The 27,736-nt window shown below is 36.2% G+C and overlaps 1 protein-coding gene across 1 annotated transcript in view; it reads right to left on the reverse strand.

Annotated features, from left to right (window-relative positions):
• Positions 1 to 15,713, reverse strand: part of LOC129278855 (growth hormone-regulated TBC protein 1-A-like) — a 36,714-nt gene extending 21,001 nt beyond the window's left edge. The window contains exons 1-2 of the mRNA XM_064111599.1: positions 15,592 to 15,713; positions 11,016 to 11,170 (exon numbers count right to left, since the gene is read on the reverse strand). Coding sequence (XP_063967669.1) covers positions 11,016 to 11,170; positions 15,592 to 15,713 — 277 coding nt within the window. The remainder of the gene's footprint in view (positions 1 to 11,015; positions 11,171 to 15,591) is intronic.
• Positions 15,714 to 27,736: the final 12,023 nt, after the last annotated feature.

The raw sequence follows: 27,736 nt of genomic DNA on the forward strand, positions 1-27,736 counted from the left end.
AAAGCACACATCTAATTATTTCATGCCCCTACATGCCCTACTTTTCGAGGGGGCAGAACCGTCTCTTCCATCGCCCCACCCCCCACTCAGCACAGGCAGGAACTACGCAATCGAGCGCAGTAGGAAATTACCCCGTAATATATGCCTCCTAACCCAAGGCTATCACCTTCCTTTCTCAAGACATATCCTTCTTGTATTCCATTGAAAACCTCCTTCCATTTCCCGTCACTCCAATAATGGCCCGCCCCGGGCTCCCGAACGCTCAATTCCTGATGCGGTGGCGCCATTAACACAAACCCCGCTAACCCTCTTCTGCGTCTTGTTTTTTCTCCTCTCTGGAGGATCTCGGCATGGTCACTCCGGCAATTTAATCTACGCGATTGACACAGCGCTCCATTCAAGGACTGATATTGAATATCTTCTGCTTGAACACAGAGCCATATACATTGCATTAATGGTTAGATCAGTGGTATTCAAAGTTGCTCCTACAAGATTAAATTTGGGACAGGGTGTGTAAAAAAAAATCTCTGGTTGTATTTTCCCCTACAACATTACAGGGTACGTGCATGCTATAAAAACTACTGACACAGTATTCCATTCAGAGGCAATTATTTAAAGAACATACTGTTCTGCTTGAACACAGAGCCATACAGATTGCATTAATGGTTAGATCAGTGGTATTCAAACATACCCCTACAAGATTAAATTTGGTACAGGGTGTGTAAGAAATCTCTGGTTGTGGGGGGTTCAGTATATGTCCATGCATGCTATAAAAAATATTGACACAGTATTCCATTCCGAGCCAATAACGAACACATTCTGCTTGATATTCAAACATACTTCTACAGGAATAAATTTGGTACAGGGTGTGTAAACATTTCATGGTGGTGGGTTTATTTTCCCTGCATAATTATGTAAGAATAAGATGTACATTGCATGCATGCTATAAAAAACTATTGACACAGTATTCCATTCTGGGCCAACAAAGAACATATTCTGCTTCAACACAGAGCCACATTGCATTTATGGTTATACCTGTGATAACATGCTCCTACAGGATTATTTAAATTGTTGTACTACAGTCTACAGGGTGTGTAAAAATTTTCTGATTTTGTTTTTTCCCCTGAATATTGAAGTAATTATTGACACAACATTCTATTCACAGTCAAAGCCAATATTATAAAGAACATACAGTGTGTTCTGCTTAAAAGAAATAAGTAGATGGTTAGTTATGGTTAGTTGAAAGTTCCATGATTTTCAAACACACTTCAACATGTACTCCGGATTAATCGATTTTGAGATTTTTGCAGAAAATCAAAGTACAAGTCCTAGTCTATTCGTAACTAAATTTCTAGGTAGCAATTTATATTATTTTATGAGATATGAGAGGATTTTCACGGCGGTGACATACATTTTTTTTAATAAAATGCGCAAATCCCATTGGAAACATGTACTGTAACAGAGCGATACGACGCTTTGACTGACCGCGATTTCAATGCGCGCGGTCAATTAAACTGTCGTATCGGCCATCTGCACTGCATTGACTTTGCACGAGAAAAGCGATACGACGTTTTGACTGACCGCGCACATTGAAATCGCGGTCAGGGTTGTTGTATTCCCTATGGCGTTTTTGTCCGGGGGAAATCTAAACCGCTCAAACCGAAATTACAAGCATGTAGCTCTTTTGAGATATTTTTTCTGATCCTTGCTTTTGTGTAAAAATAAGGATAGGATACCATTGTCAAGCATTTGTCTTGGTCTTTCCAGCCATGTATTTTTCTAGCAATGAATACATTGTAATGCTGGGGAACTAAGTGTGAAAATTAAGTAAACTATGAAGTCGATTTTCTCTGAAATGGGTTTGCACCGTCGTATGTATGATACGATGGTTCGGAAGAGCGCCGACAATGTTCTGGTTGTTGGTATTCTTTCTCTGTACCTGTATATTAAACTCAAGAGTCATGTATGCATTAATGGTTACATCAGAGGTATTCAAACACATCCCTACAGGTTAAATTTTTGTACAGGGTATGTAAAAATTATCTGATTTTGGCCCTTTTGTCTGCATATTGACACTGCATCCCAATCAAGGGCCAATTGAGAACATATTCTCAAGGAACATAGAATTTGAAATACTGTGTCAATTTTGATGAAGCTGTCGCTGTCACCATCACCTAGTCTTGCTCTGCTTATGCTATGCAGGTGAGACAAAAAGGAGAGAAAGAAAAGAGATTGAGAAAAGACAGACAGACAGATAAATAGAAGATACAGAAAAAGACACACAGAGAAAGGGGAGAGAAACAGAGCAAAACAGAGACAAACAGACTTAAAAAAGGAAACAAGAAAAAAAAAAGAGAAGACAAAGAGGGACAAACGGAGGAAAAGAGAGGAAAGAGAAACAGCAAAGCACATACACATACTCTGTTTATAAACAGAAGATAAGAAACAACTTTCCGCTTTCCATTCTGTATAAATTTATAAAATAACCAAATCAAACCAACTTTGGAGAAATCAATCAACAATCGCCCATCATCACCACTCTCTCCATTTAACTTTGGAATAAACAAATCCAAATGTTTTCTCTGAAACACTTGTGCTGATAAACAAATGTATCAGCAGTGCACCACCGAGTACACTCTAAATACCAAGGATTTAAAATAAATCGAGATCAGCTGTGAATACTGACCAGCCAAATATTAGATTTAGATTTAAACCTTGTTGATTCAAATATAAATCTAAAAGATTTGAATTTAAATCTTTTGAGATCATTTAAAAGTCAATCCTTATAAGATCTAAAAATAAATTCAAAATTCAGCTGGTCACTATTCACAGCCGATCTGGATTTATTTCATCTCCTTGGAATTTAGAGTGTAAGTGTTCAAATACCCACGATCTTGGAAATAGGGGAAAAAACATAAGAGAGACATGCACACAGAAAGACAGAAAGAAAAAGGAAGAGGAGAAAAGACAGTGAGAATGAAGGAAAAAGAGAAAGAAAAGAAGAGCCATGTAGACAGACATAGAGCAAGAAAGAAAGAAAATGAGATAAAAAGAGACATACAGAGAAAAACCTTACCAAACAGAGAAATCAATCTACAATCGCCCATCTTCATCAATCTCCCCATTAACTTTGGACGAAAAACAACCCCAAACATTCTCTCAGAAACGCTCGTCCAGATAATAAATTTCTCTGCCCCACGGCGTCGGGAAGGCGTTCCAAAACCCACAATCCTTGGAAAAGGCAAAAAAAGGAGGAAAGAGAGAAATGCACACAAGACAGACAGACAAACAGAAAGAAAAAGAGAGAAGAGAAAAAAAAGAAAGTGAGAATGGGGGAAATAGAGAAAGAGAAGAAGAGCCACATACAGTGGTGCTCATAAGTTAGTGAACCCCACCAAAAAATGAACATATTTAAAGTGTCAAGGTTCTGTCATGTTTTATATAATTAATTGTGAAGTAAGGTGATCAAATATTATTTACAATAAAGCTCGTTTCTCTGGGCTCGCCGAACAGCGTTGTTTTTTACAATCAACATTCAGCAAGGAGTGCATTTTGTGGTGGGGATCACTTAGTTTTGAGCACAACTGTAGATAGACATACATGTATAGCTAGAATTAGAGTAAAGGAAATAAAAAAAGACATACATGTACTAGACAAACCAAACCTAGAAAATTAGGAAAAGTCATCTATCATCATCACTCTCCTGACTACAGACTATGAAACAATCCCAAACATTTTCTCTGAAATGCTTGTCCAGATTTCTCTGCCCCATGCAATCTGGTATACATGTAGGTGTTCAAATACCCACAATCCTTGGAAAAGGGGGTAAATAGATAAAGGAAACAGATAGACAAACAAAAAGAGAAATGGGAGGAGGGGGGCAGAAAGAGAGGAAGCGTGGAATAGAGAAAAAATAACAAATTGAGACAAACAGCTAGACAGACAGCAAGAAAAAGAGAAGAGATGAAAAATAGACATGTATGTACAGGAGACAGATAGAGAAAAACCAAACCAAACATGGATAAATCAATGCAATTGTCCATTATCACTCTCCCCATCTATACTATTGACTCTACAAACCTAAACATTTTCTCTTTATTTTATTAAAACGCTTGTCCTGACAACAAACTCTGCCCGTGCCATCAGGAAGGTGTTCTGATACCCACAATTCTCGGGAAAAGAGAAAAAGAAGACAGACAAACAAAAAGATAAAAGGAGAGACAAGAAAGTGAGATTGAGAGATATAGAGAAAGAAAAGAAGAGAGATATGGATAGACATACAGCAAGAAAGAAAAAAGGAGATGAAAATAGGTAGACAGAGAAACACCAAACCAAAGAAACAGAGAAATCAATCTTCAATTGTCCATCATCATCACTCTCCCCATTAACTACAGACTATAAAACAAACCCAAATGTTTTCTCCGAAACTCTTTCCCTGATAACAAATTGCCCTTCCCCGCGCCATTGGGTATGGTGTTCAAATACCCAATCCTTGGAAAAAGGGAAACATGAGAAAAGAGAGACAGGCAGACAGAAATACAAAAAGACAGAGAAAGAGAGAGAATAGAAAAGGTAAATTGCCAATTTTGTCCAATAACCATTTGGTCCAATCATCACTTCGTCTAATAACCAGTTGGTCAATACCCATTTTCTTTTCCTTCATTTTGCACAATTAACACAAATGGTATATGGTCTAAATGGCTATCGGACCAACTGGCTATTAGACAGAATGGCATTAGACTAAATGAAAGTAGACCATGTGGTGAGTGGACAAACTGATGGTAGACCAAATAATAGTAGACGAGTTGGCAATTGGACGAATTGGCATTAGACGAATGGAAATAAACCTAAGCAAGACAGTGAGAAATACAAAAATGAGAATGAGCAGAGGAGACACAGACAGACAGAGAGATATCAAGAGAGAAAATGAGTTAAATACAGACAGTCATATAGAGAAAAACCAAACCAAACTCGGAGAGAAATTTTATCCACCTACAATCTTCCATCATCTTCACTCTCCCATTTACCTACAGACTAAAAAACAAACCAAAACGTTTTCTCTGAAACACTTGTCCTGATAACAAATTGCTCTTCCCCCCTGCGCCATTGGGTATGAAAAGGGAAACATGAGAAAAGAGAGACAGGCAGACAATAGACTGAGAAAGAGAGAGGACAGTGAGAAAGACAAAATGAGAATGAGCAGAAAAGACACAGACAGACAAGACAGCAAGAGAGAAAAGGAGTTAAATAGAGACAGTCAGATAGAGAAAAACCAAACCAAACTCGGAGAGAAATTTTATCCACCTACAATCTTCCAGCATCTCCACTCTCCCATTTACCTACGGACTAAAAAACAAACCAAAACGTTTTCTCTGAAACACTTGTCTTGATAATCAACATCTCTGCCCCATGCCATCAGGAAGGTGTTCTAATACCCACAATCTTCGAAGCATGGTGCAACGAGTATTGCCCACGCATAGCAACGGTGACAATCTTCGCGTTGATTAAAGAAACGTGCTCCCTAACTCAATCGGGAGACGCAAATTTGATTTTGAGTTGTCGAAGAGCAGGTTATTGGCAGGACAGAGAAGCAGGGTGCAATTTCACCACATATACAAACTGCATGAACAGTCACAATTTTCACATTTTCTCTTTGAAAGAGATAGAGAAAAGCGTTAAAAAGGACATTAATAGTCTTCTACAAAAATAGAAAATCTTTTACAAGGGGCAGCATTTTTATGACACTCTTGTTGCAAACTAATCCCCTGATTTCACAAATTGGTGGTAGTGGTGAATAACATGTATTAATTGTATCTTTACAATTTATATTTTTTTGCATTTTCCGAAATCATTCGCCAACATCTTGAACCACTCACACACTCCCAGACCATAATGACGCCGAATTATATGACCAAACATCACCAAGTAAATAGAAGCAACACAAGATTTCTATTTCTATAAATTGACAGCGACAGCTAACAGGCATCGCTGAGATAGGTGACGTTGTGAAAATCTCCCATGTAGATTTATGGCTTTGTACACAAGATGACATAATACACGTAGCTAATGCATAAAGTACCATGACTCTTGCATGTACATGTATTTCATGATTTCATTATTAGTTCCATAATGGATGCCTTTTGCATGTTATGGTGCCTGCAATCCTTTTACCTTGAATTATGTATTTTCAAAAAGTGAGTTGCATTTATTAAAAAAATATATGGAGCGTTGTGGATGTGGAGCATTGTGGCCCAGTGGATTAGTGTCTGGACTTTGAAACAAGGGTTGTGGGTTCGAATCCCAGCCATGGTGTAATTTCCTTGGGCGAGAAAATTATCCACATTGTGATGCACTCGACCCAGGTGAGGTGAATGGGTACCCAGTAGGATTTACTCCTTGAACGCTTTAGCGCCTATTAATATGGCGGCTCAGCTACAGCCGGGGTAATAGTATGATACCAAGAATCAAAGCGCAGTTGAGTATTTATATGCACAAGTAATTAAACTGCGCTATATTTAAATATATTACTATAAACATATTAAGAAAAGATCTCTGAATACAAAGCTCATTCAACATTATTGACTTTTTTGGATAGAGACTAGAGAGGATGATAAATGATCCCAGAATCTTAGAAAGCTATTGTATACGTATAAAAATCAACTTTCTTTTGGTTGCATGCACACTGGTCTATTCGTGAAATCAGTGACAAATTGAGCTCTCTCTTTTTCTGGACACTTTTGTTTTGACGATATACATGATTGATTCCCATACGCTGGGGCTAAATTGCTTGACAAACAACGACTAAATTCCCTTTTTCATATTTACATGTATTTCCTTCTCCCCTCTACTCAATTTCTATCCCTCATTTTATATTTTTGCGAATAAGGGATAACTGAACATGACAATGAGGGGGGGTACAGGATACATGCAGTGACCTACTTTGGTGTGAGGTGGTTAGCTCCATGGTTCAAGCAACCTTTCTCATGGTGTTCCGGGATCGGTAGCATAAAGTCTTGTGATTGATTATATGGCAAATTCTACAATTGATTGCACTGACTATTATATATGATCAGTTTTAAAAATCAGCCACAAGATCGATAAATAAGCTTTTATGTTAAGGGGCCCAGATCTCCATTCCTCAATCCTTTTTATCATCTAAAATGTCTAAAATCTAAATATTTATATATATATATATGTACCACCCTTTTAAAATGAGGACATTAGTGTCAACTTCCAGCTTTGAGTGTTTGTCATCTAAAGTTACATGTAAATGTCATCTAGGAGTGTTTCTAGGTCATTTTCACCCTTCTAAAACATACACTGTAGCATCAACAAATTACCACATTAATAACTTTATTTTTCTATTAAGATGAATTTTTTTCTCAAATACATTGTAAATATTTCTATATCATTTATATCTGTACATATATTCATCTTATCTTAACCTAGGTTAGCTTTATTTAGTGTCAATTGTTAACCTCAAATACCTTCCCCCCCAAAAAAAATAATAATAATAAAATGAAATAAACAAGGCAAAAGCAATTTTGTGTCTCGCACACTTATGAAAATAACCAAAAATATCGGGATTTGCGAGGGCACGCAACAGAATTGTATCGAAACTTCATTGTGAAATGACTGGGATGGAATAACACTTGTCATAAGAGTCTTGCACCTGAAAATGACCTTTCACTTTACCATGTGACCTCCAACTGCAGAATAACATGCAGGTCGCCTAAGTACATCTACCATCCAAGTTTGGTTGAAAAGTGACTTACGGTTGCAGAGTTAGGTGTCATAAGAGAGTCTTGCATGTAAACTTAAACGTTGACCTGAAAATGACCTTTGACCTTACCATGTGACCTCCGACTGCAGCATAACATGCAGGTCCCCCAAGTCCATCTACCATCCAACTTTGGTTGAAAAGTGACTTACTGTTGTGGAGTTAGGTGTCATAAGAGAATCTTGCATGTAAACTTTAACGTTGACCTGAAAATGACCTTTGACCTTACCATGTGACCTCCGACTGCAGCATAACATGCAGGTCCCCCAAGTCCATCTACCATCCAAGTTTGGTTGAAAAGTGACTTACGGTTGCGGAGTTAGGTGTCATAAGAGTCTTGCATATATAAACTTTAACGTTGACCTGAAAATGACCTTTGTGATTTGCGAGGGCACGCAACAGAATTGTATCAAAACTTCATCGTGAAATGACTGAGATGGTATAACACTTGTCATAAGAGCCTTGCACGTAAACTTTGCACGTTTGTGACGGACGGACGACGGACGGACGACGGACAGACGACGGACAACGGACGGACGACATTTGGATCCCCAAGTCTCGCCTGCACCTCTGGTGGGCGAGACAAAAATGTAATTGCTCATGAAATGGAGGTATATCATGAATTTTAATGAATTAATTGGTATCATAAGTGTCACAAATATGGAAGAAATATATCAAAAAATCCAGCAGTCATTAGAAGTGTGATTTAAACTTCTGGTTTTATACTATAGACCAGAGTTAAATCGAGGTTCAATTATCAGAATAACACCCATTGGGTTTATACAATCAATCCCATCTTTTATCAAATGACACCACAGCACAAACATCACCATTAATGGGTAAACTATGTTCCATAAAACAAACATGGATGAATGATTTTCACTGCTGTCAAAATAGCACGGCCAAATGAGATTTTTCATGGTGATGTATGAAATTACCACTCTCAAATATTTACAATTTAAACATTGCCAGATGATGGATTCTCAAATATCGTTTTGAAATCTGATCGGCAATGCAATTATTGTACTGTTGGTGACTTGGTTTGTGCATTGTAGATGTCACTATCTGTCTACATAGATGTCTAGCCTGCGTTTTACCTCTATCCTCTTTTAACTCATTGACATTTTACTTTCGCAGCATTCAAGTACTCGCCATTTTAAGTGCATTTCATTTATAATGAAATACAACAGTATATGGTATACAACAGTATAACATATGTTTGACTTGATTGTTCCTATTTTGATTTGGCTTTAAAATGTAATTTCATCTTCATGTATTGTAGGTGGCGACACGACATTTACTCCGGCGACAAATACTCTGGGCTTTATTTCGTCTAAGATATAGGGTAAGGGTGAGGGTTGTGGTACAATAGGGTTAGGTCATCCCATCTAATAGTATGTGGAATTTGATCGCAGCAATTGTTGCTGGAGCAAATGTCATGGAAACAATGTTATAGGTATACAGTGACACATAAAAAAACAGAATGATTGATCATAGAACTGGGGAGCGTTTCATGAAAGGACTTGTCAGACTTTTTATCCGACAAGTCCTATTTTATCTGACAGTTACCACAGTAACATTGCTTATCAGCCAATCAAAATCAAGGAAAGATATCAGATCTGACAAGTTGTCGGACAAAAATGTTGATGAAACGCTCCCCAGAATTGATTATCATTATTGATCACACTATGTATCAAAACTTGTGGCACCTGACACACAAAACTCATTAATCATAAATTTCATTTTAATGATGATAAACACTAATAACAATTTGCAATTAATGACTAAATTTCTGTGTACATGTTCAAATAGAGAAGAGAACTGATTATTTCACATCTTCTTTAGATTACCGGTAAGAGATATGACTGAAACATATTCTTATTTTGCTGTTTTACGTATTAAATTTGTTCACTTTCATCGTGCTGACCAGTAGAGGTAATGTGGCTCAGTCAATGAGTTTCAGGACTTTGAACCACAAGCTTCAGGGTTCAAATCCCATGGCAGTACATGGATCCTTTGGCAAGGCATTCACCTACTTTCCACAGGTCTACAAGAAGGTGAAGTATTATTACTGGCGCAGAGTTATTCTTTGAATGTAGCACCTTGCTTAATAGACATGCTACAGCTGGGGTAACGTTATGAGGCAAAAAGGGAGATAATTGGCATTTGGAACATTAAACTTTGAGTATTGCATCAGCGACATGATCAGTGAATATTCAATAAATATAGCATCACATATTAAAACGACACTGTAAACATGCAAGTGAGCATGTACATGTACATGTACTGTAAATGTTTTTCCTTATGGATTTAAGGAGAGTCAAAGAGATTTGCCAAAGCAATATCCTGTTCGATCAAACCACCCACGGCTGTGACACGGTTCTCTCTTCAGCATGAGTTATTAGGCTAATTGATCATATTTGAACAAGTGCTGTGTGCATGTACGCTCAGGCTTTATTAAAATATTCATTAAACGGACTGAACACTTCCCTATACACACTAGTACAGTAGGAGGGGATTTATTTAAAGGTACATGTACAATTTCAATATGAATTCGCTTCAATGTTGGATTAAAGAATAACAAAACTAGATAGATTTTGAACCGTATGCAGTCACATGGAACAATTTTGCTTTACAAATTTGAATAGCATTTTTGGTCATAAGAGAAAAGCTCTCAACTAAGTAATGTACAGTCATATGTAAAAATATGCTATACAAAAGATTTTATGCATAGCAGTCTCTCAAAAATGTGGAGCAAATTGCAATGCAATACCAGGAAAATTATTCCCTGAGTCAAAATTTATCCCTTTGCGATTGCCAGATGATGAAAATATTGCTATATCTAAATTTCCAAGATTTCAAGTAATGACAAATGTGCCCTCAAATATGTAAACCAAGTGAGAGTTGATCGTTCAACGTGTTTTTTTTCCAGTTATTGTGAGGACGAGACATCTTAAAGTCATAATGACCATTGTCAAATTTGACCTTGATTATCCCAAATTTATCACATCATCACTCCTATATATGCATAATTGGACCATGTTTTATAAAGATGATCTCTAAAACAGTTCCTTGGTTATAATATCTCAAGAATGAAAACAGGATGGCCAGACAACAAGGAAGTAAAACGCATCTTCCAGACACCACTGGGAAACACCTATGGCAGGCAAGGCAAAAAAAAACAAAAATATGAATCTCATTATCCTGATATTAAAAAGAATTAATCTTCACTTACTTTTTCTTGACTTATTAACTTTCTGACTTCCTTTAATCACGATTTCCCATTTCTTTGCTCTCCGGGCTAAAACAGATAGATACTGCTTCATAAATTCCTCATACGTCTCATAATCAAAGTCATCTGGTCTTTTGAATCCATACCCATCGATCTCACTGTAGACAAAAAAAAAAAAAAAAAAAACATGAAAGAAAAACTTTAAAAACTTGTCATTACTTGCTGCAATCTTTAAATAAACATCAGAACTTTAATCTACATGAGTGGTGATAATGCTGGTTTCAAACAACATCATTATATGTACATGAGTACACTCTCAGTAGCATTTTAATCAACCTCCCAGGTTGGTTAACAAACGTGTTTGAATCTACCAAATGTTGGTTTAAAAAAAAAGGAAAATCTCCATTTGCGTTAAAGGCAACTTTCGTTAACAGTTGGTAGATTAATTTCTAACCAACTTCATGTAGATTTTAAGGCTACTGTATGTACATTATGTTTCACTGACATGTATACAACACATGATGCATAATATGCAAGGAGTCAGACAATTTCCACCCCCACAAATGAGAGTCTCTTGAGCCTTGTATAGATATGATTATGAGCCTATTCAGACGAGGACTTCCAGCCTTCTTCTCAGAACAGAATACATAAATCTCTTTACAGCAGCTTGTACTTTAATATGCATGGTCACAGGAGTTTGTAAGTGTTGTTGGAAAAGAGTGAAAATGAAATATCTATGAAAATCTGGAAGGTTTCCATGGTGAAGAAGAAAGAGTGGAGAGGTTTCACGGTAGTTGGTAGACCTGGGCCCTGTCTTACAAAGAGTTACAATCGATCCAATCAATCGTAACTCTACGGAAATCAATCAGTGTCATAATTTCTTCGACAAGAAGTTTGTAAAATGTCCTTTGTTAACAAAGGAGAGCACACCAAATTGTCAAGAAATCAATGGATTTATGGATATACATTCATATCTAGAATTTTTTTTTAACAAACATGCATTTTATATGTTGACGTTGCTGGCTGTCCATATTAGCGATTGATTGGATCAGTCTCAACTCTTTGTAAGATGGGGCCCATGTATTCTTTTCTGGGCATGTTTTGGTCCTGAAGAGGACCATCACTCAGAGTCAATGTTTCGACAAGTGTGTTCTCGTTGTCTTCAGGAGAATAGAATGTCTGTTTCAAATGGACACAAACAATGAGGTGATCTCTGAAAGCTTAGTACAGATCATATTGGAGATCAGAGATGTGGTTAGTGCTTTGCTCATCTTTATCTCACTCCAGTCTCCATCATCAGGGGTGTGAGTGGTCACAAATAAAAAGATCTGGAAAAAGCTGAAACTTGTAGAAAAAGTCTGAAATAGAAAGAGCTCCCATACTTTTTGTACAGAGGAAAGCCAAAAATAAGCTGAAATTGACCTGAAAATCAAAACGAAAAAAATCTGAACTCTCACACCCCTGCATCATCCAAAAGTTCTTTTTAGATATATAAACCTCCCATTCCATCAGAAGAGACTTTTTGTTGCTTTCAACAAAGTTGATTCATCCATTTAAAAACAACTTGGATTTTTTTTTCATTTCATAGAGCAAGAGAAAGCAGAATAATTGCTTCAGTAACTTTATTTATATGATATTGCCTTAGATTTTCTTCTATTTCACGATCACGAGCAAGAATTGGAAATTTACCCGGATGCATCCAGGTAATTATTGCTCAGTGTGAAAGAGGTATAGTACATTTATCTAATGTGAGAATGTATGAAGAGTATGTCTTTGTTCAGTGTGACTCTTGGGAACCCATGGCACGCTTTGACCTAACTAAATATATGCTCTGGCAACAGCTGGCTAAAATACAACTAGGCCGCAACGGTTGGATCTATGTGACAATGAATCCAGACGAAATCATGTGGAAATGTGAGACTATAGTAGACATAAGATTGACGCCATGCTCTCTAAAGGAATCAATACATAATCTTAGCATGCATTCGAGTGCTAAGAGGCCCAGGATGGCGTGCATAATAAACATTTGTACACATCAACAAATGCGTTGATTAATTCTTGTACCTAATGGATGTGTTTTCAAGGTTTTCTGGATCTGATTTTGAAGTACAAAACAATCCTTGCATTATAAAGAGAAAGGACTTAAAGATTTTTTTTTAATTAATGGAGGGGTTTAAATAACATCCATACATGTATGTATACTATGGATAGAAGATAAGGCAATGGAAGAATAAGAAGAGGAGGAAGAAGAAGTACATGTAGATGAAGAATAAGAGGAGGAGGAAGAGGAAGAGGGAGAGGAAGAAGGAGGAGGGAGAAGATGAAGAAGAAGAAGAGAAAGAGGAGGGGTAGGGGAAGAGGAAGGAGAAGGAAATGAAAACAAAGGAAAGAGAATAGAAAGAAAGGAAGGAAGGAAGGAAGGAAAAAAAGAAAAAAGAAAAGGAGGAAGAAAAAAGACAAATAGGAAGAAGAAACAAGCTGTACAATCCAAGGAACGGAAATTAACAAAAATAGTGTACTAAATGTACCTTTTTTAATAATACATTCACATCTTCAGCAGATAGCAAAAGTGCATGATCAATTTCAGGGATCAATGACACTGTCAGAGCACAGCCAGACAGACAAAGAAATATGCAAACAGAGACAGACAAACCAAATATAAAAAGGCACAGACATGCTGAATGGAAGAAAATTGGGATATATGGCAAACTACTGAGGTATATACCTCGGCAATCAATATTTTGGGGTGATAATTTATTTTTGGGGGGTATCATTTTGTTGTGAATACACAGAGTGAAAAAACTTAACTAGATTTGGAGTGACCTTCACGTATTGAGTGAATTTCACCCTTTTTTAAGTGAAATGTATGTGGAACATATTTTTATGTTCACTCTAATTTCACTCCAAATTAGTTATCCTTGACGTCAATAAAGGGCAGTGAAAGATGAGTGAAAACCACTCTCTTTGAAGTGCTATACAATTAATAGCTATGGCTTACATTGTCAACAAAATGGAGCATTAAGTCAAACAAGGGCATGTACATGTACTAGTCTGTAAAATTACTTCAATTATTATTGAAATTTTATGGAATTCATGGGTTCCAATTTTTTCTGACTTATGATTTTCATTACAGATCGAGCATTCCGATCTTAAACAAATAGGAGTAATGCCGAAAATTTGTAAACAAATCATGGGAATCTGTTATTCATTATTCTTTGATATAGGTATCATAAACATGTATAAAAACTAGATATCATATATATGGAACTTTTTAGACATGTGATTTTTTGAATAATTCATAACTCTTCTAAAAAATGTAATACTCACTCATGTGTGTAGTGTGTTATCATGTGACTTAAACCAGAAAAGGGAAGAGGCTCTATAAAAGCTTTTGGTCAATTATTTGCCCGTATTCTGACGTCAAGTTCAACTTTGACCGCAGTCTAACTCTGCGCTAAAATTATAGGAGCCAAAAATTCAAAAAATCTGTTGATATTGTATATTTCTTATGTTCACTATTTTTTCCCCTTTTGATTTCATAATGACGAAAAATACTTAAGCTACCATTCCCAGACAATTATGAACAATTTAGGTGTCAAATGAGTTAATAAACTGAATGTGTACTGGAAGGGATTTGAGCTCCAATTGGCTCTCTATAGTTAAACCACAACTTTAAACCAGGGTTTAATTTAAACCCGAGATCAGAATACGGGCCATTGTGATTAAAGTTACGATAAAGAATCAATTCATTCTCTGTTTCATTTTTTCTGGGGTACACTGTATTATATGCAAAAAAAAATAGAAAGAGGGGTACTAAGAGACTGAGATGAAAGGCAATAGGGGTAGGATGAGAGGAAAGCTGGGAATGGTGGGGAAAATTGAAATACACAGAGCAAAATACAGAAGCATGTTTGACCTCGCAAGAATACGACCTACATATCCATCCACCAAGTATTCTATTTCATGCTCAGTTCCCACAATAATAGGCAGGTGAAAGTTCCACTTCCCAAATGCGGTCTTTTTCACTTCATATCAAATTGCATTACACATGCGCTGCTATTCATCTTATTATAAAAAGACCTACATGTACATATAACCATCGGGAAAATTTTGCCTTGCATGTCAAAATTTAAACGATTTGACGGCACCTAAGAAAAAAAGTGGTAGTTCAGAAACATGGAAATGGTGGTGGTAAGCACATATTGCCTGTCTCCTAATTCCTGTAGAGAACTCTTTCGTGGCAAAGGAAGGTGATTACATGTACATCAAAACTCTCAAATCACGCTTTTTCCAAGCAGACCATTTTTTTTTATTTGGAGAACTTTTGGATAATATTTGAAAAGGTTTCAACACACTAGTGTTGAAATGAAAAGCTTTCACCAGGAAATCATGAAAGTGAGTTAACTAGTGCAGTAATAATAGTTTCTGTATGTACAACATTGTAAGTTCTTACTGTATTTCTGCATCAATTGACAATATTCCTCCTTTTGATTGTTGCGTTGGGAGGGGGGGTCAATTAAACAATATTTCCATCTTGTATGAATAAATTACTAGTATTTCACAAAAATACTGTACATACGATCCCATGAAGCGGTAGAGAGGATCGTATCCCTGGAAGCGGAGCTCTGGACTCAGAATATCCTCCAAATCCTGCGCTCCAGGAAGATAGATGGTGTAGGGCACTCTCCGTAATGAATACATGGTACATGTAGTTGACAAGTAAATCTCAAAGACGACGGGGATGCACAGGGTTATCCCCTAGAATGGGAAGATCGTGTGAATGAGGTCAAACCTCGAGGGCGCCTGTCACACTGAACTTGTATAAAGCCTGATTCTAGCATCCAGGTAACTTGATTCTTGCCGTGACAAAGAAGTTTATCCCGATCCTCTCAGTGTGAACCAGGGGAGGATTTCACAAATCGATTTATCAGTGATTTCCTCTGGCAGATGTTATACTCTACTGAAATCCTTGCATTTGATTGGCTGAGAGCAGAGTTGTCAGTCAAAATGAGTGAATAAAACACTTCATGATATGCTTCTCCATTCTATCTGCACTCTGAGATTTTTTTTTTACCCAAAACTTGGTTGAAATATTGACCTACCAAGTGTTGTTTAAAGCAAATGCAATTCACTTTGCATATAATTTTTCACACTGATTTTAAACAGTTGGTGATTTCATATTTGAATGTTTCAAAAATTCTAAGTGCTGGTATTGCCGTCTTTCATGTAAATCGCAGTTGTTTGTAGTAATGACCGTAAACTAAATTCAGAGTCCAAAACAATCACCACTGCAGAATGTTTGCAAGAATAATAATGAATGTGTTTAACTACAGTATTCAGGTAGAAATTAGTAAATTTGCTGAGTATTTTCAAAAAGCATTCTCTTCCAAGAAATATGTCTTTTTTCCCCTTCATATGCCTCTCTGCATACAGCAGCAACAATGCCATGCTACCATTGTGTGAACGAGGTATTCATGGTAGGAGGGCAAAATATATCAAATTTCAAATTGTAAATTACAATGCATCGCCTTTTATATAAAGAATATTCTTTTCACAGAAATCAATCTCACAAATTTTGACAGCAAGAATTCATCCTTCAACACTTAAAGACATTTGACTCTCCCAAAATATCTTTATGAGACAAATGGAATACATTTCCGACGGCTTAACACAACAGCAAATTCAATTCCCAAGATGGAACATCGCCAGACAAGAATATGTGCATACATGTAGTGCAAATACTGGCCGGATTAATTTCATATTATATACAGCGATGGTGTGGAGAACACTTATGCATCTGCAGATTGGTTTTTGAGGGTTTGCACTGACATAAAAAATCTTAACTCGGACAAGGGCGGAATTCAGGCCAAATAGTTCCACAGTGAGAGAGGAGCAGACAGAAAGGAAGAAAGACAGAAAGCAACAGAGAGAGAGGCAGAGAGGAACAGGCTGACAGAGACATACATGTATACTAGAGAGATAAACAGACAGACGAGCCTAAATAGAGACATACAGACTGACAGAAAGAAATGGAAAGACATAGACTGAGAGACAGATAAAGGAGAAAGACAGACACAGAAAGAGGAAGACACAGAGAAAGGGAGACTAAAGAACATACAGAAACAAATGAAACAAGATACAAGCAGACAGACAGACAAATAGACAGGAAGATAGACAGAGATTCTTAAGTGTCCAAACAAGGAGTTGTGCATGAAGGAGACAAGTGGAACTTGATTTAAGTGAAGTTCTCAGCTATTTTTGAAATTTCAACACTTAAAAAAAAGCATTGTGAAATAGAAATCATTTCCTTATTTTCAGTTCATTGAGATGGTCCTAAAGTATTTTGAGAAAATACTGTCAAAATTGAATAACAATATCAAGAAATTAAAGTTCTATAAAGCATTGTTTACAACGGGATTATGATTCCTAAGCATCAGATAAATGTCATGAAACACATGTACATTTAAGAGCCTTATAAACTCTAAAACTCCTGTTAACAAACGATTCCGCAAAGTAGGTCCAAAAGTTATAACTCAAAAGAGTTCAAATCCCAAATTATTCTCATCGGCTTCAAAATTGCAAAGTTCATTCCACAAAGAAGTTAGTGCACATACATGTAGTACAGAAACACAGAGTTAAGGGTTCATATCACCAAGCTCAAAAAAAAAATCATGAAATAAATCCTCTTTATATCCACAATCCTCCAGAAGGTTCAGAACATTGCATGTCGTACAACTTCATTGTAGAAAGCAAGTCTCGTTTGTTTTTAAAGCAGTACTTGCTTGTGATCAAGTCCTTTGCTGGCTTGGCACAACACTGAAATAAAAAAACAAATTGCCCATAGATGTATGACCAGCATACAGAAATCGCACTTTACTACATTTTGAAAAATTGCTATTGTTATTGAATAAAAAGTGTAAATGAACATCTGTGATCAACTTTGGCATTGAATGTGTGGGGATCTAAACAGATTGGTGTGAAAATAATGATTGAAGTATTTGTCTGACATTTCTAATCAGTGCTATCTAACTCGATTTGGTTTTAAAATTGTTTTTAAAAGTTTGATTATATTTTTCCCGCCAAAAAATCATCTATAATTTCCATTCTTTCCATTTTGCAATTTATTCTTAGCATTCCTTGTTCAAATTCCATATTTTATTCATCTTAATCTTGTATAAGTTTTCTAACATTTTTTCCCTTTTTTTGTTGTTTGTTCTCATAATAATTTTTTTCCCTGATTTTGTAATCATACTTTTTGCAGATGTAATTCACTACATAAAGCTCCTAAAATGATATTTTTGGGTGGAAGTGTTCTTAATAGCATTCCCAATGATAGAAAATACAGGTACCACAATTTATTTCTCATGTATTTTGATTTTTTTTTTCTCATGTATTTTTTTTTTTTTTTTGACAAAATTCTTTGGCAACAGTATTTCAGCCATATACTGTACATCACCAGATGACTGTCAATTTAAGTACAGCAGAAATAATCACAGATGTATGATTTTTAGCGAAACACATTTTGTACTGATGTATATGTTTTGGAGATATTTCAGGGTCTGACATGCACTTAAATACATAATGTTGCATATGATTTTGTAAACACAGTATGGGCATCGCAAATTTGGGGACAAAAGTTGCACAGGACTTGAAAGTCAGCGAGCGGCACGGGAAAAAATTAGCGCTGATGACATTTATTGCAAATAATTTTTCAGGGGGGGAGGGGTTAAGCAATGAACCCTCCGTGCACTTGCATCATAGTCCAACAGGTTTATACAGATTCCATTTTGAAAACATGTCTGGCTGATAAGGAGAAAAAAGGGATGTTCATTTCATGGTTGTCAAATCAAGTCAATCAATCAACTGTTATCGACCAGCGATAACATTTTCATGACGTCACTCACCGTGGTAGATTGATAGTTCAATCACCTACATGTAGATAGGAATGGCGTACAGAAGGACATTCACACAAGAGAAAATATGAGTATAAAGATTTTCAGACAAAATGGCAAATTTATACTCAACCCTATAGCACCTACAGTACAGATTCCTATGCATAATGGCAATCTCTCACTGGAGGAAACAATAAAACTGGTAATAAGTAGGCATTGTTCCAAACAAATTGAAATAGTTTTTTATAAATTTACTTTTGTTCATTACAAGTTATATTTATTTTGTAGCATAGGACCTGTTGAATAGAATGGTACATGGCAAAGTTCAATCAGATGTACGAATATTGACCTATGACAATCGTTTGCAGAGCGAGAAGAAAAAAAACAAAAGTTCGGGTTTCAGCCGCCCCAGTCCCACGCCTTCAAAAAAATGTAAAGTATCACTCACAGAATACTAAAGTTTTCGCCAAATCTTGGATCAAATATGTCAAAAATTAATTCCAACTCACATCTAGATGTCACTCTGTGTGATATCCAACGTTTTGATGAACATATAGCAATGCCCGAGCTTCTTCGGCGAAGTAAGTGGTTTTCCGAGACATGGACGCAGCCATCTTTGCTGAGATCGACTGCGCAACAGTCTGGAACTTGCTACACACCGATGCATTTCAATCGGTTTTTCTCTATTATACTCAATAGGAGCATATACTTTTCTATGCAGATCTATACAGTGCGTATAAAAAAAAACGGGACAGATTTGAAAAGTCTATAAAATTTTTGTTTCAAATAATGATGTCTATATTTTGGTGTCAATAGATGCTCTAAGGTCTTATCTTTGAAATGCAATTTAAAAAAATAAATTTTATTCATGCTTGACCGAACACGGGACGTTTTTGTTGGGGGTTCAAAAAGAGGCTTGCGCCAGAATTGCAGAATATGTGCATGTAATACAATGATCAGACTTCTTGCTAATCAGGAGACTTCCTCTTGACCTTTTCATTATCTGTGCCACAATTTTCGAATTATGTTGTCAAATTTCATTTACAAAGTTATTTATTTAATTGAATTATTTTGTTTTTTCATTTAAACTTCTCTTACCTTTTAATTTTCCTTCATAAGTAACTGAGAAAAGAAGATTTTTTTTGTTAACCCAAGCAAGAAGATTTGAATTATTAATTGGGAAAACTTGTGATTATTCAAATCGTTTTATTATGTGAAACAAATTATGTTATGTACCTTTAAAAGACATGAATCTATTTTTCAATGGGTCATTAATTCGTTGACCAAGTTTAATTGCTTGACAGGAAACACAGGAAGGGATTCATGTCTTTCAATGACAATGGTGTATTGAGTCAATTTTGAAGGAGCTAGATATGGCAGATCGGGTAAAATGTATTAAAAAGTTGTGAGCGAGCAAAGTGAGCACGCAAATATTCCCACTTTTTTTAATTACAATATCAAATTTTGTGATAGATTTTGACATAATATTCAGCAAATAATATCATATTTTACTTTCTATCTTTCCTTTTATTTTCTGTCCACTTTTTTTCTTGGTCATGATTTTTTTTAATTGAGGGGGGGGGGAGCAACCCCCGAGCGCCCGCCCATCTGTGTGGCTTTGTTCAAAAGGCACCATAACCTTTGTAGCACATAATGAAAGGATTTGAATAAAAAATCCATGCTCTCCCATAATTCGGTTGAAAAAAATAATTTAAGCTTGAAGAAGGAATATTCAAAGCTAACAGAGAGCATATTAAAAAGAAATAACAGAATAATTCAATCAAATAAATAGATCTGAAAATGAATTTTGACCGCATGATTTGAAAATTATGGCAAAGATAATGAAAAGGTTAAGAGGAAGTCTGCTAATTAGCAAGAAGTCCGATCATCATATTACTCATATTCTGCAATTCTGGCGCAAGCCTCTTTTTGAACCCCCAACAAAAACGTCCCGTGTTCGCTCAAGCATGAACAAAACTAAAAAATTTTAATAGCATTTGAAAGACAAGACCTTAGAGCACCGATTAACACCAAAATATAGACATAATAATTTGAAACTAAAATTTTATAGACTTTTCAAATCTGTCCCGTTTTTTTTTATACGCACTGTATAGCAGCCAACCTATACGGTATGCACACGCAATATTACCACGTGCGGTAAATCATAGACAAGAGATACTATAGCGCAAAGAAAACGTACGGGCGGTTAAGGGCGGTTCAGTGTGTAATAGGAAGGGCGGTCTCGGGCGGTTCAGGGGCTATTTGGTTAAAAGGACAAGTCAACCCCAACAAAACGTTGATTGAATAAAATGAGAAGAATCAAACAAGCAATAACACTGAAAATTTCATCATAAGGGGATGTAGAATAAGAGAGTTATGACATTTTAAAGTTTTACTTAATTTCCTAAAAATATGCATTATGCACATCCTGGTCAATATGCGAATAAGGGGACTAATGATATCATATCATCCGCTCACTATTTCTTTTGTATTTTATATGAAATATGAACTATTTCAAATTTCTCCCCTTTGTCATGAGAAACAATGTTTTATTCCTCCCAGAAAATATATGGAATTACCATTGTTTTAACATTTTGTGGTTCAACCAAGAGGGTCCTTATTGTCAAATCTGTGAAAATTGAAATATTGTATAATTCAAACAATAAAAAACAAAAGAAATAGTGAGTGACATCATTGACTCTCTCAATTGCATATCACTGAGTTGTGCATTTAACTGTTTTGTGAAAAATAAGCAAAACTTTATTTTACATCCAATTTTGATTAAATTTTTCAGCGTTATTCTTGTTTCATTTTCCTCAATTGATTCAACTCAACTTTTTTCTGGTGTGTATTTTGTGTATTGGATAGTGCTGAGTCTGAGATTTAAAGAGAACAGTTAAAAAAAAAACAATTTGAAATAGTTGTGAACACAGGCAAACTGAAAAATATGTATGTTCTTTGCATTTTTAAAAGGATTGTTCACCGTAGGATATTGGAATGTCACTATGTAGACAGAAAGATAATATTATCGATGATGGTAGTGACTGTGATGATGATGATGATGAAGTTGATAATTATGGTGATGACTATGATGATGATGATGATGATGATGATGATGATGATGATAATGATGATGATAGTGATGATGATGAAAGTGATGATGATGATGATGATGATGATGATGATGATGATGATGGTAGTGATGATGATGATGATGATAGTGATGATGATGAAAGTGATAATGATGACGATGGTGATGATGATGGTGATGATTGATAATGATGATGATGATAATTGATGATGATGATGATGATGGACTGATAGAGGTATTATGGTCTAATGGATATGTCTCCAGACTACTGATCACAAGGTTCATGGTTCAATTCCCACCACATCATACCAGCGCAGAGTGAGAAAAGCTGTGCAAATTGGGCTAAATTCGCCCTTTGTACTTTTTGTAGTCCTGTGGATAAAATTCACCTTTTCTTGCCACAAAACTGCTATAAAACAGCAATTAAAAAAGGAGATACATAAAAATGGCAAATTTCTCACTGAGAATTGCAGCATAAATAGGGTTGGTGTGAATGTCCGGGGGGGGTTGTTGAAGTGCAAGGAATGGTTGCAGACTTGGATGGAAAATATCACCAAGCCCGAGAACTGTCTAGCAATATAACCTGTCAATTTAGATAGCACTCAATCTTTGAGATCTCTTCATTGGATGAAGTGCACACTCTGAGATCAGGGAATTGTTTCTACTGAAAGAATTTCACGCGAAACCTACAATACATGTATGAACACAATCTATACATATTGAAGTGGAAGTACAAAAAGAGAAGATTCTGAGAACAGATTGAGGAACTATTCCAACTCAAAGAGAGTCAGAATTTCACTGACAACATCAACAATTAAATGTATACCAATTGAAAGTGAAAGTATTTGAATTTTGATGCAATTTCTATTATGATTTCAATGTGAGCATTTAAGCATTCTTGAAAAAGAAACCTAATAAACATAGAGAATACGTACTGCACAGTATTTAATCCGCAGGCAGCCGTTTTTGTTTGTGTACTGACACTGTTAATGTAATAGTAAAGTTTTGTTTGAAAAATTGTTGCCATGTTAATATTACATTCCTCACAAATAAACATGAACATGGATATTGTTGACATCAATTCAGGACAGAGTAGAACCCCTCACCCAAGAGAAAAATACACAGGGAATGTGGGGGATTTGCCCCTACACTCTAAATTCCAAGGATTTAAAATAAAAATCCAGATCGGCTGTGAATAGTGACCAGCCAAATTTTGAATTTATTTAAAATCTTCAGGATTAACTTTTAAATCTCAAAAGATTTAAATTCAAATCTTTTAGATTTAAATTCAAATCTTTTAGATTTAAATTCAAATCTTTTAGATTTAAATTCAAATCTTTTAGATTATATTTAAATCAACAAGGTTTAAATCTAAATCGAATACTCGGCTGGTCACTGTTCACAGCCTGAATCTGGATTTATTTTAAATACTTGGAATTTAGAGTGAACCCTGTTTGGTTGCAAAAGAGCCCTGTATTACTTTTTGAGTTCAATACAAAATATATTTGGGTATTAGAACAACAAAGTGCATTACTTTGAATCTCATCCATTTGCAAAAGTACACATCCAGAGCCCAAAGTCCCCTCAGTCAAGAAACAATATGGGCCAAGATGTTCAATCTTACCATACATGTACGAGCTGTAATTCAAGAAATGTGAACAAAGTCAAATATTTAATTATATATGCCATGGTAATATTCATATGATAATAAATTGCAATGAAATTGCCAGCATGTGAACACATCCCTCACATATATACATGTTACTGTCATGATGAAGAAATGAACGACCCAATCAATAACACTCCGATTCAAATTAGAGAAGGGGTGCTCGTGGTCATAACGTCCGGCAATTCTGACGTCACCATTTCGGGAGCAGAGAAAACTGGGTACAACGTAGCTGGAGGGAAATGTCAATTATGAAAAAAAAATGATGCACTTGAAAAAGATAGAGTCTGTCCCCCGAGGCTGGTTGATTACATGCAATTATTCTTAATCAGCAATGTCTTTCCCCTACTCTGATTATTCATCAGACAATAGGCAAATATCATCGTGATACATACACCTGTGCTTACGATAAGATGTACAGGACAAAGTACACAGTATGTTCATGTTGGCCTACATTTATAGTTTAAAGCTCAATTTCACTTTAGGTAGAACTTTTAATACAAATCTTGGTAGCCAATGCAAGTTTTATCTATAAACATCATTTTTTTAATCTTTTTAATTTGCTATTATCTTACCTTACCTTTTGTACCTTACTGCAAATACTGAAAGAATGCTGAAATAGCAGTATTGTATTGTGTATATTTTATGTCTGTATTCTCTGTGCTGCAATAGGTGAAATACATAACTGAATTGAATAAAAATTTTACATTTTCATATTTTTTACCTACACTGTACATGTACATGTAGGCACAATCTCAGAAGAGTGGTTAAATAAAGTTTATAGTTCGAAATAAGAACCTACCAACTATTCACTACTTATTGTGAGCTGTGAGCATGAAAACAGTATAGATTGATTGATGAATGGACAAGACAATCCAAAACAAATAATGCCTATGGTGGCAATAAGCTTGGCAGAGGGTGGAAAGGCTTGAATACAAACATAATAGACGTCAGGACTCAACACATCAAGGACCCTACCCCTATCCAAGACACCATCCTGCAATTTGGATATGATGGTCTCTTTCATCGCAATTTTTAAACGAATCCAATACGGAAATAGTTTTGAAAAGCATCCATTGGAAAATACTGTAACCCCCAAATTGTTGTCTTCTGAGTATTGCTTTAAAAAAATGGAGTGTTGTTTAATTAAGTTCTATTAAAGTTGTTCAGAAAGTGAATACAAAAGTTTCTGGACAGTATGTATTCAGAGATGCCAGTGGCAAATTGCTCCAGGGCCTGAATTTTTTTTTCGAAGGAAGAATATTGTCACAAAAAGTAATATTTCTCCTCTTCCCTACATTGTACCGTCACTAATCTCTCTCTCTCTCCCTTTCTCCAGCTACCCCCCCCCCATTCACTTTCACCGATACTGTCTCTTTCAACCTCCCCTTCTTTCTCTCTATTTCCTCTTCATTCTTCCCTCCATTCTCTCTCTCCCCCTTTCTTTCTCCCTCCCTCCCTTTTCATCATTTTCTCTCTCCTCATATTCCATCCTCTATCCCTTTATGTCTGTTTCAACCTCTATCTTTTTTCTTTCTATTATATAAAGATTCCTCCTTTCCTCTTCTCACTCTATCCATCCCTAACCTTTGGCCCCTGTCTTGCTCCCTGTCTCTCTTCATCTCTCTAACCATCTCTCTCTCTGTTTCTCTGCCCTCCTCTCCCTAATTTAATTTTTCCTCCTCTTTCATTTTCTGATTTTAGGTCCTTTCCATCCCCCTCTCTATCCCCGTTTCCTCCATCGCACCCCACACTCCATCGCTCGCTCTCCTCTCCTCCCATCTCCGCTCTCTCCCTCTCTCGTTCAATTTCTCTTTCCTTCCTCCCTCACTTTTTTTTCTCTCATCCTGATTTTATTTATCTGTCCCTATCATGTCCCCCTTTCTCTCCCAGACTCCCATTCCCTCCTCTCTATCCTCCCTCTCCTATTATTGCCTTCGGCATCACTGATCAATGATTCATGCGTGGTGGTTGGAGAGTTCAGTTTCAATATCTGATGGAGACATGTATGCAAAATAATCACACAGACACTTCAAAATAAGGAAACAAGACAAGAGACCAAATTATAATTATGTCTTGCTTTTGATGCTTTGATTATTTGTTGCTGCTCTTTATGCATTCCACAATTCTTGCTCCAGGGAATAATTTTGCTCGGCAAAGATGAATAGCATTTTTTATTACAACAGAAAAGCTTTCAACTAAATTCTGTACAGTCCTATCGTTTGTTCACAAAAGACCTTTTATGTAGCAGTTTTTAAATGTGGAGCAAATTGTGATGCGATACCAAGAAAATTATTCTGTGTTGAGTGTGTTCTAATCATTATAATTGTCATTATATCACATATCACTAGTTCAGAAGCCCTTCTACAAACAATCTTTGGTGCATCATAATCATCATCGGCTCAAAGAATGAAAGTAAGATTTTCCTCCTATCCTGAGACACCTGGCACTTAAGTCCTTGCCCCATACTCCTGCTTCATTGATTCAAGTATTGATTTGCTCCATGCTGTGTGGGATCCTGTACTTCCTTATGTAATAATATTCACTCCATATTTCCCCCATTTCAAAGGAAGACCATCTAGACATTACATTGTATTACACATTGTGTGCGATTTGAGGGTCTGAGGGATTGGTCAGAGGCAGAAAAACAAACACACAAACTGAGACACCAATAATGATGGAACTGCTAAAAATGATCAATGATGATGGTGATGATGATGATGATGATGATGATGATGATGATGATGATGATGAATGATGATGATGGTGATGGTGATTATAACAGGGATGATGGTGGTGATGGTTATGTTTATCATGAATGGTCATGTTGATGATGATACAATTGATGATAATGATGATGATGATCATGACAATAATGATGATGATGATGATGATAATGGTGGTGGTGGTGTTGTTGGTGGTGGCGATGATGTTGGTGGTGGCGATGATTGGTCATTCTTCAAAAGCAAAGGTGTCACACTATTATGAAACTAAACTTTTGGTGTAGTGTGTACTTTAGGGTTATTTTCCCCTTTAAAATCATTTCCCTTTATTGACTTCTGACTAAACATGATGCTGTCTCTAACTGAAATATAAATCCTACAGAGGGTCAATTCTTTGCAATGTCTATGATAGCTATAATTTGCATTACGGTATACATTTGAAAAATTTCTGTTTTATATGTTTAAATCTCTACAAACCACCAAAATACCTGTAGGTAGGCCTACTGTATGGTCCGCTGTAACTTGTATCCAATTCTCCTTTGTGTCATGTACATGTACAAAGATGAACCACAGAAAAGTATGTGCGACAAAAAGAATATGTGCGACAAAAAGAATATATATGTCAAAATTATTTTATTATATCTAAATAATGTTTTCATTTTATTATTATCATTAGATAAGGCCTTATATCAGATTTTAGATTTGAGAAATATATAAGGCTGTTAATTGGATAGAAGAGATTTCCTAAGCGCACGCAAGCTTTGTTACACAAAGGAGCTCCTGGTTACACTTACTACACACTGTATTAAAGCCTCTTTGCTTTTAAAAGGCAAAATCTTGCCAGTGCCAATCTCGATCGGTTCGGCAACTCAGAAGCCGCTTGGAAGTGCTCAATTAATTCAGGTGCGCATACAAGTACAAATATATACCGTAGATATAACTTGAAAAAAACTGATTTAATTTCTAAACAAAAAACAGAAACAAACAAATGTCAACTTCATATTGCATTGGTAAACACCAGATGAAGGCGGAAAGTGCAGTGCAATACATAACAATAATGGTGATGTCTATATATTATTTTATAAGACATGTGTAAATTATCAAAAGTACAGTTTTGCATCATTCGCCGGTCATTCCTAACTTCATCCTGGTGCCCTCCTGCTTGCTGCCACTTGTAGCAGCGGATCCTGTGCCTGGCAGGTACAGTACTAGGCACACAATCCGCCGGCGGATCGTGTTCCAACTCCCGGGGATTCAGTATCAATTTCTCTTTGGCAAAAATCGTTCTTGCTATCGTCCATGCACGTACCGTATATATACGTATATATCACGTGGTACGTGGCCGCGCGCGA

This window comes from Lytechinus pictus, chromosome 16 (assembly GCF_037042905.1).
Source record: "Lytechinus pictus isolate F3 Inbred chromosome 16, Lp3.0, whole genome shotgun sequence".
NCBI classification, from domain to species: Eukaryota; Metazoa; Echinodermata; class Echinoidea; order Temnopleuroida; family Toxopneustidae; genus Lytechinus; species Lytechinus pictus.